The 15707-nt window shown below is 42.9% G+C and overlaps 1 protein-coding gene across 1 annotated transcript in view; it reads right to left on the reverse strand.

Annotated features, from left to right (window-relative positions):
- The window catches only part of LOC129547692 (serotransferrin), a 39359-nt gene that overhangs the window by 11491 nt on the left and 12161 nt on the right, over positions 1 to 15707 (reverse strand). Inside the window, exons 7-14 of the mRNA XM_055413478.2 lie at positions 15053 to 15231; positions 14182 to 14359; positions 12657 to 12808; positions 9876 to 9966; positions 9234 to 9269; positions 7726 to 7881; positions 2690 to 2834; positions 913 to 977 (exon numbers count right to left, since the gene is read on the reverse strand). Of these exons, the coding sequence (XP_055269453.2) occupies positions 913 to 977; positions 2690 to 2834; positions 7726 to 7881; positions 9234 to 9269; positions 9876 to 9966; positions 12657 to 12808; positions 14182 to 14359; positions 15053 to 15231 (1002 nt within the window). The remainder of the gene's footprint in view (positions 1 to 912; positions 978 to 2689; positions 2835 to 7725; positions 7882 to 9233; positions 9270 to 9875; positions 9967 to 12656; positions 12809 to 14181; positions 14360 to 15052; positions 15232 to 15707) is intronic.

Here is a 15707-nt window from a genome sequence, read left to right on the forward strand (position 1 = left end):
AATTTTAGTACCCATTGATTGATGGTCCTTGCTTGAATCGACTATTGCTATATTGGTTGCCAAACAATAGTTGTTTAACTTCATGTTTTTTTCTATGTCTGTAATTAGCATTCTACAATAAAGAAGATGTTTCCTTTATACTCATTCATTTAATCAGGATGGACTCATGTGTTCTTATTTTATTCAATGGGTTATTCAATCTTACTACTGTTATTATTTCTTGTAATGCTCAAAATGTCAGATCTGGCCAGTGTGGAGGTCTTTCACAATAGTTCCAATGTGCTCTGACACGTTCCATGTCTCTGAGCACTTCAGCATGATGCTATTTGGTTCACCTTACACTTTTCCTGCCCCAGCCCTAGAATCAGCTGTTTTTCCAAGGGGCCATGGTTCCTCCTCTTGGAGGTTATAGAAGCCAAAGTCCTGGCGCTTATTCCTACAGGGGTGCTACTGTCTGTATGTTTTTCAAGTGGATTTATAATGTGGTTAAATATGTATTGGACCTAGAAATATGAGAAATAGTTATAAAGGGCCTTTGGGGGATAAGTTCACTAATTTTGAATAGGGACTGTGGATGTGATGAGTATTAAACCATGTTAGTATAAATTTCCTGATCTTGCTGATTATAATGTAAGTATGTAAAAGTCCTTGTTCTTAGGAGTATTTAGGGGAAGAAAGGCACAGTGCCTGCACATGTGGGAAGGCTTCTAGGAGAGATTTCAGAGCTACTGGGAAGCTCACGGTCCTCACCATTCTACCTACGCAAGTGGATGCGTCTCTCATCGGTGAACAAACAGGTTGAGAATCACAGCTCTGGACCCTGACAAGAGCCCCTGACACTTCCACAAAGACATCCTGAACACAAGGGAACCAGCGACCCTGATTCATGGGGACAAAGGGTTGTGCACATACCATCAGTGTTCTGTTTGACAGTCTGGTCCTTCACAAAGGCCACATCTCCCTTCTCCACCAGACACCTGTGGAGCCCCAGACAGGGAGAGAGAAGAAAGGAGGTCAGAGTTACATCTGTCATTCAGAAGGGCTATTTTATAATCTGAAGTTGATTTTTTACATTTTTAATTAGATGGTAATTACAATGTTGTGCTAGTTCCTGCTGTACAATGATGTGAGTCAGTTATACATATACATATACATGTATCCCCTCCCTCTTGAGCCTCCTTCCCACCCCCATCTCACTCCTCTAGGTCATCACCAAGCACCAAGCTGAGCTCCTGTGTTATACAGCAACTTCCCCCTAGTTATCTGTTTTTATATATGGTAGTATATATATATATATATGTCAATAATATTATCCCAATTCATCTCACCCTCTGCTTCCCCCTGTGTCCACAAGTCTGCTCTCTATGTCTGCATCTCTATTCTTCTCCTGCAAATAGGTTCATCAGTACTGTTTTTCTGGATTCCATATATGTGCGTTAACATACAATATACAGTTTTTACAATATTGTTAAAAATCAATATGTTTTTCTCATTCTGACTTACTTCACTCTGTATAACAGACTAGGTTCATCCACATCACTACAGATGACCCAATTCATTCCTTTTTATAGCTGAGTATTATGCCACCTTAGAGATCCAGGGCTGGCCATCTGATATCAGCAACTGTGACTCCCATTTGATCACTAATCTTATATATTACTAATGTAAGTAATAAAAGGAAAACAAAACGTCTGATATGCTTTGTAGTTGCAGTTCTATATATTAAACTCTAAACTCTGGCACATTTTCTCCAACAGGTCTACATCCTTTTCCAAGCATCCTTTTCCAAGCATCCTTTTCCAAGATATTAGAGGAGCAGTTTTCCACCAAGGTGATTCCTTATGTACAGTCTACTTGTGAAATTGGAAACTTGTGGACTGTGAATTGTTCTCATTCTAATTCACAACGTGGTTCTAACTAGAAAATTGAGATAATCTTTGTTTTTCCTTTGCTAGTGAGCAGTTTAATTACGAATACCACCATCACTGTGAAGTCGATGGATTCATGAACTACCAGGGTAGCAAAGGCCCAAGTCAGACAGGATAGTTAAAAACTAATAAGATCATAAAGTGCACAGGTGTCTCTTTAAACATGATTAAAATTCCATGAAACAGAGATGTAACCAAAGATGTAGAAACCATGGACTTGACTTTTGTATATTTCCGCGGTCATAGGTCCCCCCAGAGGTGATTGGAAGAGTGTGCGCTAGATGCTTGAGTGTTGTGTTTATTCAGTTGTGGTAGGGTTTCCTCACCTGGCACTAGTGACATCAGGGGCCAGATAATTCTTTGTTGTAGGGTGCTGCCCTGTGCATGTAAGATGTTTATCAGCCTCTCCCAATTAGATGCCAGTTGCACCCCCTCAACCCTACTGATAATCAAAAACATCTCCAGACACTGCCAAATGTCCCCTGAGGGGCAAATCCCTCCCGCGCTCCCCCCTGCCATTGAGAACTCCTGACCTGCACTATACCACCAGTCTGCTGTCTATGAGAGTCAGTTCTGGAGACGGTGTCCTGGAGGGACCTGGATGCATCTTCACACAGCTTTCTACATACGTTTGTAAACATGCCACCCTGACATGCAGGACTAACGGGATAGGAATGTAAGAATCTCACCTGAGCTCCTAAAAGGAACTCTTGTCAGGGCTGGGTTTATTATTATTTTTGTATGAGGATTGTAAGACTCACCTGAAAGCCCCTGTATAGCCATAGTATCTTTCATTGCTGTTGGGAACACACTCCTTTCCTGAGCCCTTCTCTGAGCCAATGCACAGAGCACAGAGACTGGAATTTCGCAGAGATCCAGGTGCACAACCTGCGCTGAAAAATTCGTCTGTGCAGAAGGACAAGAGAAAGTCAGCTCTTCCTGAGTCAGTGTGAGTGGACTTGATCTAACGCATCACAGGGGTGTATGGCCCACGCTAGGTAGAACATGCTTATTGTGTGACCTGCCATCAACTCAAGACTTGCCGGGCTATAGGCTCTGAAAGCGGAGAAGGCAATGGCAACCCACTCCAGTGTTCTTGCCTGGAGAATCCCAGGGATGGGGGAGCCTGGTGGGCTGCTGTCTATGGGGTTGCACCGAGTCGGACACGACTAAAGTGGCTTAGCAGCAGAAGCAACAGGCTCTGAAGAAAACCTTCACTGAGGCTGGAAATGGTAAGTAACCATTACAATTCAGGTGGAGGGGACTCCATCAGCCTCCCAATAGTGTCATTACTCACCTAAAGAGAGATGAAATAGAAATTATGGGAAAGGTGACTGAAGCAGGTGTAAAACTGAAGGTCTCACTCCCTGAGTTGTGCCATTTGTTTTCAGGTGTTTCTTTTCTCTGATATTTGTTAGAAGAGCTTTGAACAGAACTTAGAACTCCAAACTCAAGAAAATTCTGGGGAAATCTCACTCACAGCTCAGCTGCTCTCCCATGGCTGTATAACTGTCAGGAGGCTCAGGAGAGCAGATGTGGTGCCCTTGCTGGTGGGGAACAGAACTCCTGAAAGTCACCCCAGCCACCTTCCTGGCAAACTGATGTCACAGAGCATATTAGTGCAAAGATGTGATTGCATCTCTGAATCTGAATCTCCTCTCCAATACACACAGGCCTTACCTGGTTCTAACTGTCTTTAGAGGCCTCTCCTTTTAAAGTTGCTACACATGTTTGGAGGTGGCAGGGGGAAAGAACTCAGGAAGTTTAAGTAAATAAGAACCACGAGGAAACATATCCATGGTGAACTTACACATAGATTTCAGGAGGTATAAGTAAGGCCACACCTGAAGATATTCAGAGGACACAGGAACAAACTGATTTCCACCCCTTCAAAGGGGCCTAAGAGCTGAAGCTGCCAAGATCTTAAAGAGACCCGAGAATCCCTTACACCATATTGCCTAGAAAGCTCTGTGACAGGGCTTGTAGCCATCCACCAAATGGCCATTTCCTTTTGTTTCTTTGTGACAAAGATCAAGTTGGTTTTTTCTCTTAATTTTTTTCTCCATTAATTTTATATTGAGATATAATTGACATGTGTGTGTGTGTGTGTGTTAGTCACTCAGTTGTGTCCAACTCTTTGCGACCCCTGGACTGCAGTGTGCCAAGCACATTATATTAATTTCAGGTGTACAATATGATTCACTATTGACTATATTGTGAAATGATCACCACAATAGGTCTAGTTAATATCTATCAGTGTACAGGGTTACATTTCTTTTCCTTTTGGCTAGGACTTTCAAAACTATGTTGAATAAAAGTGGTAAGAATAGACATCTTTGTCTTGGGGAATGCTTTTAGCTTTTCATTGTTGAGTATGATGTTAGCTGTACGTTTGTCATATATGGTCTTTATTATGTTGAGGTATATTCCCTTCATGCCCATTTTCTGGAGAGTCTTTATCTTAAATAGATGATTATTGTTGTTGTTCATTGTTTGGTTTCTCATTTGTGTCCAAATTTTTGCAACCCCATGGACTACAGCACACCAGGCTTCCCTGTCCTTCACCATCTCCTGGAGCTTACTCAAACTCATATCCATTAAGTCAGTGATGCCATCCAACCATCCCATCCTCTGTCGTCTCCTTTTCCTTCTGCCTTCAGTCTTTCCCCAGCATCAGGGTCTTTTTTAATGAATTGACTCTTCACATCATGCCCGAAGTATTGGAGATTCAGCTTCAGCTTCAGCATTGGTCCTTCTAAGAGGAATATTCAGGACTTATTTCCTTGAGGATTGACTGTTTTGATTCTCCTTGCAGTCCAAGGGACTCTCAAGAGTGTTTTCCAACACCACAGCTCAAAAGCATCAATACTTCAGCGTTCAGCCTTCTTTACGGTTCAATTCTCATATCCATACATGACTACTGGAAAAACCATATCTTTGACTATATGAACCCTTATTGGCAAAGTAACATCTCTGCTTTTTAATACACTGTCTAGGTTTGTTATAACTTTTCTTCCAAGGAGCAAGCATCTTTTGATTTTGTGGCTGCAGTCACCATCTTCAGTGATTTTACAGCCCCCCAAAATAAAGTCTTTCACTGTTTCCATTGTTTCCCCATTTATTTGCCATGAAGTGATGGGACTGGATGCCATGACCTTTGTTTTTTGAATGTTGAGCTTTACGCCAACTTTTTCACTCTCCCCTTTCACCTTCATCAGAAGCTCTTTAGTTCCTCTTCGTTTTCTGGCATTAGGGTGGTGTCATCAGCATATCTGAGGTTATTGATATTTCTCCTGGCAATCTGGATTCCAGCCTGTGCTTCATCCAGCCCGGCATCTCCCATGATGTACTCTGCTTATAAGTTAAATAAGCAAGATGACCATATACAGCCTTGACATACTTCTTTCCCAATTTTGAACCATCCATTGTTTCATGTCCAGTTTTAACTGTTGCTTCTTGACCTGCATACAGGTTTTCCAGGAAGCAGGTCAGGTGATCTGATATTCCTATCTCTAAGAATTTTCAACAGTTTGTCATGATCCACACAGTTAAAGGCCTTAGCATAGTCAATAAAGCAGAAGTAGATGTTTTTCTGGAATTCTCTTGCTTTTTCTATGTTACAACAGATGTTGGCCATTTGATCCCTGGCTCCTCTGCCTTTTCTAAATCCAGCATGAACATCTCGAAGTTCTTGGTTCATGTACTGTTGAAGCCTCACTTGGAGAATTCTGAGCATTACCTTGTTAGCATGTGAAATGAGTGCAATTGTGCAGTTGTTTGAACATTCTTTGGCATTGCCTTTCTTTGGGATTGGAATGAAAACTGAATTTTTCCAGTCCTGTGGCCACTGCTGAGGTTTCCATATTTTGGCATATCGAGTGCAGTACTTTAACAGCACCACCTTTTAGGATTTGAAATAGCTCAGATGGAATTCCTTTACCTCCACTGACTTTGTTCATAGTGATGCTTCCTAAGGCCCACTTGACTTCACACTCCAAGATGTTTGGCTCTTGGTGATAGATCACACCATCGTGGTTATTTGGGTCATGAAGATCTTTTCTGTACAGTTCTTCTGTGTATTCTTGCCACCTCTTCTTAATATCTTCTGATTCTGTTCAGTTCAGTTCAGTTCAGTCGCTCAGTCGTGTCCGACTCTTTGCGACCCCATGAATCACAGCACGCCAGACCTCCCTGTCTATCACCAACTCCCGGAGTACACTCAAACTCATGTCCATCGAGTCAGTGATGCCATCCAGCCATCTCATTCTCTGTCGTCCCCTTCTCCTCCTGCCCCCAATCCCTCCCAGCATCAGAGTCTTTTCCAGTGAGTCAACTCGTCGCATGAGGTGGCAAAGTATTGGAGTCGGTCCATACTGTTTCTGTCCTTTATTGTGCCCATCTTTGCATGAAATGTTCCCTTAGTGTCTCTAATTTTCTCGAAGAGATCTTTAGTCTCTCCCATTCTATTGTTTTCCTCTATTTCTTTTCATTGTTTACTTCGGAAGGCTTTCTTATCTTTCCTTGCTATTCTGTGGAATTCTGCATTAAGTTGAGTGTATCTTTCCTTTTCTCTTTTGCCTTTTGCTTCTCTTCTTTTCTCCTCAGACAACCACTTCCCTTTTTGCATTTACGCATAGATGATGAATTTTATCAAAAGCTTTTTCTGCATCTATTGAGATGCTCATATGATTTTTATTATTCAATTTTTTAATATGGTATATCACATTAAAATTTTTTTTCTTGTGATGAGAACGTTTAACAGCTACTCTCCTAGCAACTTTCAAATACGGCATTAACTATAGTCACCAGGATATACGTTGCATCCCTATGACTTATTTTACAACCACAGTTCACACCTTTTGACTGCCCTCACTCAATTTGCCCTCCCCAACCCCTGCCTCTGGCAACCGCCAATCTGCTCTCTGTGTCTGTGAGCCCAGGTTGTTTTGTTTAGATTCCACGTGTAAATGAGAGCAAATGGTATTTGTCTTCCTCTGCCTGCTTTATTTTACTTATTTCATGTAGTATTCTCAAGGTCCATCCACGCTGTTGCAAGTGGCAAGATTTCTTTCTCTTTTATGCCTGAATGATATTCTCTCTATTCATATAAACCACAGTTTCTTTGTTCATTCATTCATGATGGACACAGGTTCTTCCCGTATTATGTGTTGTTATGTAAATAATGCTGCCGTGAGCATGTGGGTGCATATATCTTTTTGAGCTAGTATTTTTGTTTTTTTCTAATAAATATCCAGAAGTGAAATTGTTGGATCATACACTAGTTTTATTTTTAATTTTTGAATAAAAACCTAAATAAAAGATGACATTTTCCAGCTCCTTTTACAGCTAATTGTGACTATGTACCTAAGTTAGGGGCAATGAGAAGTTAGCTGAAGTAATTGGGTTAGACCTCCTAACTGGCTCCTTTACCAAGGTGGTGTGTACTTCAAGTGCCCTTACTCCATGTTCCTAAGCTTGTCTGGATCATGGACGTAATGGCAACCACGGATAACCTTGAAGATGGAGGCCTGGGTTTCTAATGACAGTACCAACATGGACTCCTGTCTCTGGTCTTTTTCATGAGAGAGAATAGTAAACATATGTTCACTTAAGCCATTATGTGCAACTGAGAAGAGCCATTCTGATCCACCTCCCAGTCCTGCCATTCCTTTTATTTCCTTGAAACTAAGCCAAATTGTATTATCACAGAACAAGGGCCTCTTGTACCATACTACTCTTGCCAGTGCACCTCTTTCCACCCAACCCTGACAAGAGCACACTCCCAGAGCTCACTCACCAAATTTACAGTTATTAATCTTGTTGTAGAGCAAACCCATGGGGATGTTCCAGCCAGCAGTTCTGTCTACTGCAGTGTGGCAGGACTTCTTGCCTTTCAGATTGTTCCAGTTGATATCAGCAGCTGATTTTTTAACCACAGCCACAGCAAGATACCCTACAAGAAAGACACCCAAAAAGGGAGTATTAACACCTCTGGACCCTTCAGAGTGTCTGTCTACAGTCAAACCCAGCCATCATCCTGTGAAATAAAATTATCCCAAATCATTCCTTCTCTCTTTGAAAGGGTCTTCCTAATAACTGACTGAAGGGAGATACAAGTCATTCCAGGAGGTGGAGATTAATCTGAACTTAAAAAAACAGTAAGAATATTTAATCATTGGAGCAATGGATGATGATGGACAACACTTCCCCAAGTGCTTGAAGCTACTGACATAAATCAGCAACTCACCCTCCACTGTGGAATAGCAGAGGAATGGATACTGGAGGGTACATGTAACTTCAACATTCTAAACATTAACAATTTTATTAGAAAAGAGTAGTAATGTGCAATAAACTGTAGGTTTATTATTCTGGTCAGATGTTTTACAATAAGGAGAATAAAGGTTTGCACCAGAATAAATAAGCAAAGTGAAACTATCATAATCAAGTTAGCTGCGATCATTGGCAGTAATACATACATGCTGATCTTTAAAATTGGGAATAGAATATAAACTCATGATTTCAGTTCTCCAATTTAATTAATTCAGGAAATTGTTTCCAATACAAAAGATATAAATCTTTTTGCTCATGGACTAAGAATGGTTCTATTTTGGGCTAAAGAGCTTGCTTCCTAGTATGATGGGGAGAGGCTGGGATGCTGTAACTGGAAAAAATGATGAGAACAGACTTGTACACCAATGGCTGGAAATGACCTGCAGGGACTTGAGCATGGGACCCAGAGCCCAAATCTTTGATAAGATTTCCTGTCTTGCTCTTGCCACATCTTTCCAGATCCATCCCAAGCCAGAGTCCTGGGTGACAGCCAGGTTGTCCTGGGTTTCTAGGCTTAGCCCTGGCTGGGAGGCTGGGCAATTTCATGTCTCTAGACACCTTCCTTTGTGAGCCTCTCCTCTCAGGCCTGCCAGGCACATGTCAGCAAGGTTTCTGGGCTGGTGCTAACTCTTGTTGATAACTTTGCAGGCCTCACGCAATGCAAAGCAGTGGTGGGGGAAGTCTGTATTTTCTTGTTGGATGTCAGAGTCTAGACAACTTGTAATTTCTCTAAGCTGTTTTTCCTCTATGCATCCTTAGAAGACAACCAGACACATCTTATAGGATTAAAGGAGAATTCCTATGTGTGTGTCGTGGCAAGTGTAATTATCTTGCCAACTATTCTCCTCCCATGGTTCTTTTGATTCTGAAAATTGGTCTCTTATCTACTTTTGATTTGAATTTAAACTTGCCTATGCTTTCCCAAAAGCAATGGGAATTTATCTTGAACTCATGAGGTTACCGATACCAACTCACCTTTTTCTGGTGTGTTCTTACAATTTTCATCAGTTTCTGCAGAGGAAAAAACAAAGTCATTAAACACTCATGTATACATTGAAAATTGACTTCCCCATATGCAGCTCAGAATTATAAGAGCCAGGAAAACTATCTACATATTACCAATTCCCAAAAGGTCCAGGCTCTCTGGATTATGCAAACTCAGTTTAGCTCCCTGGCCTCTGGAATTTAGCCCAAAATTTTAAATTTCAAGTTTCCCACACTATCTATCCTGTGACCACAGTGTAACCCTGCTAACTGTACTTGAATCCCTGCACCAGGGCAACAGGAGAAGTGCAGACTTTGGAAGCAAGAAGATCTGGCAGGAATCCCAGCTGAGAACCTAGCTGTCCTCTGCAGAGGGGTCACTTTCAGCTAGAACTTCCCAGTGCAAGGTCTCCAACTCCCTTGTTGGAGTACAGTAGAAGGTACGGTAGAAGGTTCTCATCCTTCAAGATAACGGAAGGGACTAGAGATGAGGGAGCCCAGAGCCTAGCAAGTAGGAGGTGCTCAATAAGTAAGAGCTTTATGCTCCCTGTGACTGAATCAGGCTGTGATTTTGTCTCCTGTCTGAGGTTGTTTTCTTTACAGAGGAAATGAACCACGGCCCCTCCCACTTACTGTAGTTCTCTGCCAGGACAGGCACCAGGCCACATTTGCCTGCTATGTAGAGGTAGCCTCCATCCAAGCTCATGGCATCAGCTTCTCCTTTCTGCAAAGACACAACACATCACAGCAGGTTAAAAAGAGATCCTCTCCAGTCCCACATGCCCATCTGGTTGTTTCCTTGAAGCAATCTTGCCAGCACAGGATGTGAAGAGACAGAAGGTGCTGGTAATGGACCCCCAAAGGATCAGTCCAGCAGACCTGACATAGAAAATAAAAGGTCCTCCCATTCTCACCCAAACCATGATGAACTGAGGATCAACTCTGGGTGGTTTGCTTTGTTTCTTCAGGAGCAAAGACCCACATTCAGTCCCCTTGGCCTCTCATAGGACACACTGTTCCAGATATACTCACAATACCTTTCTGACACCAAGAATTCTCATTTGTAAGACAAACAAATGGAGTCAGAGAAATAGGGCTGTGTCTGTGGCATGGAGTGCCTCGCCCTGAATCTTGACCTCATTAGCTGAGTGCTATTTCAGTGCTTGGTCAATAAAAGATCTATAATGAATGAGTAAATTCAAAGGAGTCAAATAAATTGAACTGCAGTGTTGGAGAAGACTCCTGAGAGTCCCTTGGACTGCAAGGAGATCCAACGAGTTCATCCTAAAGAAAATCAGTTTTGAATATTCATTAGAAGAACTGAGGCTGAAGCTGAAACTCCAATTCTTTGGCCACCTGATGTGAAGAACTGACTCATGTGAAAAATCCCTGATTCTGGGAAAGATTGAGGGCAGGAGGAGAAGAGAATGACAGATGGTTGGACTTGATGGACACGAGTTTGAACAAGCTCTCAGGGTTGGTGATAGACAAGGAATTCCGCCTGGTGGGCTGCAGTCCATGGGGTCTCAAAGAATTGGACACAGCCAACCAGTCCATTCTAGAGGAGATCAATCCTGGGTGTTCACTGGAAGGACTGATGCTAAAACTGAAACTCCAAATACTTTGGCCACCTCATGTGACAAGTTGACTCACTTGAAAAGACTCTGATGCTGGAAGGGATTGGGGGCAGGAGGAGATGGGGATGACAGAGAATGAGATGGATGGATGGCATCACCAACTTGATGGACATGAGTTTGAGTGAACTCCAGGAGCTGGTGATGGACAGGGAGGCCTGGCGTGCTGTGATTCATGGGGTCGCAAAGAGTTGGACATGACTGAGCGACTGAACTGAACTGAACTGAACTGAGCTCTATTCAGTTCAGTTCAGTTGCTCAGTCATATCCAGTTCTTTGAGACCCCATGGACTGCAGCCCACCAGGCGGAATTCCTTGTCTATCACCAACCCTTAGAGCTAATAAGCCCCAAACTTCAGAGATGCTTAATTCAATAAGACTGCCAAGCTTCCCATTAGGTCTAAAAATACACTTTTGAGGAATATACCCTAAAGGAACAATCAGATATGGGGGAAACTATTTGGGCAAAATATGTAAGTAGGCAAAAACATGCATGTATGATTCATAATATCAATGAGACAGGACCAGACTTAATACTCAATAGCAAGGAAATGACTCAATAAATTGCAGCATCTCCATACTCTGGAATAACTATCAACATTAGAACATTATGTTTTCATGGGAACAACCTAAATGTCCATCAACAGATGAATGGATAAAGATGTGGTACGTATATATAATGGAATACTACTCAGCTGTAAAAAAGAATGAAAGAATGCCATTTGCAGCAACATGGATGGATCGAGACATTATCATACTAAGTGAGGTCATTCAGAGAAAGATGTATACCATGTAATATCACTTATGTGTAGAATCTAAAATATGACACAAATGAATTTATCTACAAAACAGAAACAGACTCACAGAAAAAGAGGACAGACTTGTGGTTGCCAAGGTAGAGGGGGATGGAGGAGGGATGGATTGTGAGTTTTGAATTAGCAGATACAAACTATTATATTAATACATAGACTAGATAAGCAGCAAGCCCCATTGTATAGCATAGAGAACTGTATTCAGTATCCTATAATAAACCATAATGGAAAAGAAAAATAAAATTTGAATTAAAAAAAGAGAAAAAAAGAAATGAAACAGATAGTTCCTCATAAACTTGGTCCCCAGACAAAGCACTGTACACAGGATAGTGTATATTCTTTCAAAAATAAACTAAAATGCATTTTAAAAAATCATGTTTTCAAAGAATGAAATTTTTCTTTGAGAACATGGGAGCAAGTCATTCTCTGAAAACAAGAAAAAAGCTCCCTAGATAACTTTAGGTGAGAAAAGGGTAATAAATTACATGCATGATATGAGCCCAGTTAACAGAATTTTCTCTGATTTATAAGGTTACCGTTACTTTTTATGTATTTTCTTATTTATATCCTTCAGTTTTTCAACACTTGTAAAAGCAAATGTGGAATGCCCTTGTGAGCAACAAGGCTAAACATCTATATGCTTTCACAGTAACAGGACCTTGTCACACTTGCCATGGCACATCGTGGGTCTCAGGCACACTCACAGAGGTCCAGCCTCCCTAAGCAGACACAGACAGCTCAGATTGCCCTCCGCCGAGTGCTGACACTAGGAGGAAACAAGCCCTCAGGAGCCCTTCAGATTCACAAGCTCAAAGGTCCTGAGGATGCTGTGGGGCTGGGCTCACAGTGAGGGTGAGGCTCCTGGGAGCCCCGCTTTTTGCATAATTCTCAGGAGCACTCCCTCAGCCCTGGGGCCAGGCGGGCAGCAGTGGCAGGCGTGCTGCCCGGTGGAGGCAGCAGGGACGCACCATGATCTTGGCGATGCACTCTTCAGTGTTCTCTGCTGTTTCACACTCTATTGCCCCGACGCTGAACCCACTCCACCGATCACACTTTGTCCTCTCCTGGTGACCAATCGCACACCACTTCACCTTGCACTCATCCTTTGAGGTGTCCGGGGCTAGGACATAAGCAAGAAAACCAGCGGTGAGAAGAGGCCCAGATGTGGCTTCCTGGTTTTGCTGCCGTCTTCAGGAAGACTCTGGGATTTTTTAGCAATACACAAACAGATTCCATTCAAGGAATTAATCTCTTAGAAATTAAAGGCAATAACAGTCCCTTGGCTGGCTTCTTATCATTTATATTTCACTTAAAATTACTTCTTCTGAGAAGTCCACTCTCCTCCCAACTCCAAGGCACTCTGTCACTTCAGGCTAGGTTTATTTTCCCCTCATTTAGAAATAGCACTTAACCATCTGAGCAGATGGTGTATATTTATTCATTGTTTACTGTCTGTTCCCTGCAGGAGAACATGAGCTTGGCCAGGGCGAGGGCCATGCCTGTCTTGTTCTTCATGGCTCCCTTAATGCCAGGTTCATGGTCAGTGCAATAAATATTTACTGAATAAACAAACACCTGCCTAACTTTCAGACTGGCTCAAGAGGCATTTCCTCAGGGAAGCTTTACCTCAATTCTTGGACCAGTTTATCTTTGTTTTTGCACTCTTTAGAGCCGTGATATTTTGTTCTGGGTTTTTGTTTTATTTCTGCTGAGGAAATCTCTCATTTCAATTGATCATTCAGTGGAGTGACTATTCCTTCAACATTGGTCTTCCCCACCGGTCTGAAAGTTCTGTGACAACAGGATCTAATACATCTTTGCCTCACCGTTATATGCCCAGCATGTTACACAGTTTACAGCTATTAATAGTAGATGGTCAATACACGTCTGTTGAATAAATGAGTGTTCAAACACATCTCTAATGACCCAAGTAAATTCAGGAGAAGGATTGACCTGTCTAAAACTCCAGCTTCACCATGAGCACCTGGTGACCACAGCACTGGCTGTAGATGTGCTTATTTGTAGCAGTTTCATTCTATTTGACTTACTTTGTACCAGGCTAACTGGATTCACGAAGTGGGTAGGGGAACCCTGGCTTATACAAGGGAAGCAATACTGGCATCAATACAAATCTTCTTCTTTTTGGGTAGGGGGCCTGCCTTGTGGCTTGTGGGATCTTAGTTCCCCAACCAGGGATCGAACTTGGGCTCTCTGTAGTGAAAGCACAGAGTCTTAACTACTTGGCCTCCAGAGAGTTTCCAATATAAATCATTTTAAGTGTGAATTTCTTTTAATGTCCTTTGGTGATGTTCAGGTCTATCTCATGATGGCCAAAGTCATTTAGCATCCATCTAACACTGGGCTGGACAGGCAGGGCAGATGAAGGATTGTTGGGACAGGTGTTTAGTACCTGGAAAGACTCTAATCTCTAGTCCCCACCCTCACCAGGTTTCCAGAATCCTAGAGACATTATGGTCCTTTCCAAACACTTACGTTTACTTTCTCTTAGATTCTGAAGAGCAGTGACATATTCATATCCCAGGTACAGCTCGAAATCCATCTTAGAAGGAATCTTTAAAAACCCATCAGCAGAGTCCTTAAACAGTAGGTCCTTCCCATGAGGGGATTGGAAGAGCTGGAAATTGTCTGGTTTATCTTTGCCAAAATGTTCCTGTTTGTAATAAAACACAGATCTGAATGGCTGCAGCAACAAGGGATGCTGCAAAATGGGCCCAAAGACAGATTAAAACTGTGAAATTTTCAAGATGCCAGGAGAGAGGGCAGTCAGATGTGCTCTTTCCCACCCAGCACCTTCTCCATTCACAGCCGTTTGGGGCCATGTAACAAATACCTGATACTCTGAACTTTTTTTCTATGCCTATCTCCCTGGCTGGATGATAGCTCACTGGGTGTAAGAAACTCAACTTCAGAGGCTGTGTGGTTGCCTTGATGGACAGATGGGAGGGATGGACAAGAGAAACTGGCTTGGTTCTGGCATTCTGCTGCTCTGGGAAAGGAAGGCTGGCTGTATGTGCAGCTCCCTTTCCGTCAGGCTGAGGGACCTTGGAAGAGAGACCATTTCCTTTCCAATGGGAGAGAAACGAAAGAGAGCAAGAAGGAGCAGCTTCATATCACTGACCCAGAATATAAGGGTCTGGCAGATGACAATGCAGGACTAGGCTATGTGCAACTCCAAGAAGGTTTTACTGGGTGGGTGTCTGCATGTGAGTGGATGGTGTGTGGCATGGTCCCTGCTGTGTCCTGAACACAGAACGACTTCCACAGTGGCTGAGAGGGAGTGAAGGAAATGCCCCAAATCCAAGCAGGGACTGCTAAGCAGGAAAGAGGACAGGGGATTTGATACCTGGGCGTGATCGAGAAGTTGCCAGATCACATCCTCCTTGCCGCCCACGGTTCGAGCCACAACCGCATGGGAAGGGACCTTTGCCAAGTAGCACTCATGGTAATCGTCTACAGACTTCCGGGTGTTGTCCCCGCAGAGCAGCTCATAGTTTTTCCTGTCTTCTGGGTTAGGCAGGTTGTCTGGGGAGGGAAGCCCACATGAGTCGATGGCAGATACCCCCTCCTCTCCCTTGCAACCTCACTGAATCAAGAACTGTGTGAGCTGAGCTGCCAAGAGCAAACAGTGAAGGCCAGAAGGAAACTGACCTACTCAAGAGCCCATAGCCAGTTACGGGTCTAGAAGCTTTTGATGCCCAGTGCAGGGGTGACTGCCCACACCCCACAAGAAATTTCATCTCAGCAGGCCGACTACAGGACAAGGTCAGCCAGACCTGCTTCTGATCCTTTGCTATTGCAACAGTGGCCTGGTATTCAGTAAGCTGGATGATAGGATGAGGCCCAGGAGTCCAGGTGGGGACCCTATGGGCACATACCTTCTCACAGGTGAGCACCCCAGCAATGAGAAAGGAGGAACACATTATGTTCATGTCTGACACCTGAGCATGAAGACAAGGAAAACGAAGGCCCTCTGCTTGAAGGGTCTACAGATTCTTCTC

Source organism: Moschus berezovskii, chromosome 1 (assembly GCF_049115385.1).
Source record: "Moschus berezovskii isolate FMDL1 chromosome 1, NW_MosBer_1.0, whole genome shotgun sequence".
NCBI lineage: Eukaryota > Metazoa > Chordata > Mammalia > Artiodactyla > Moschidae > Moschus > Moschus berezovskii.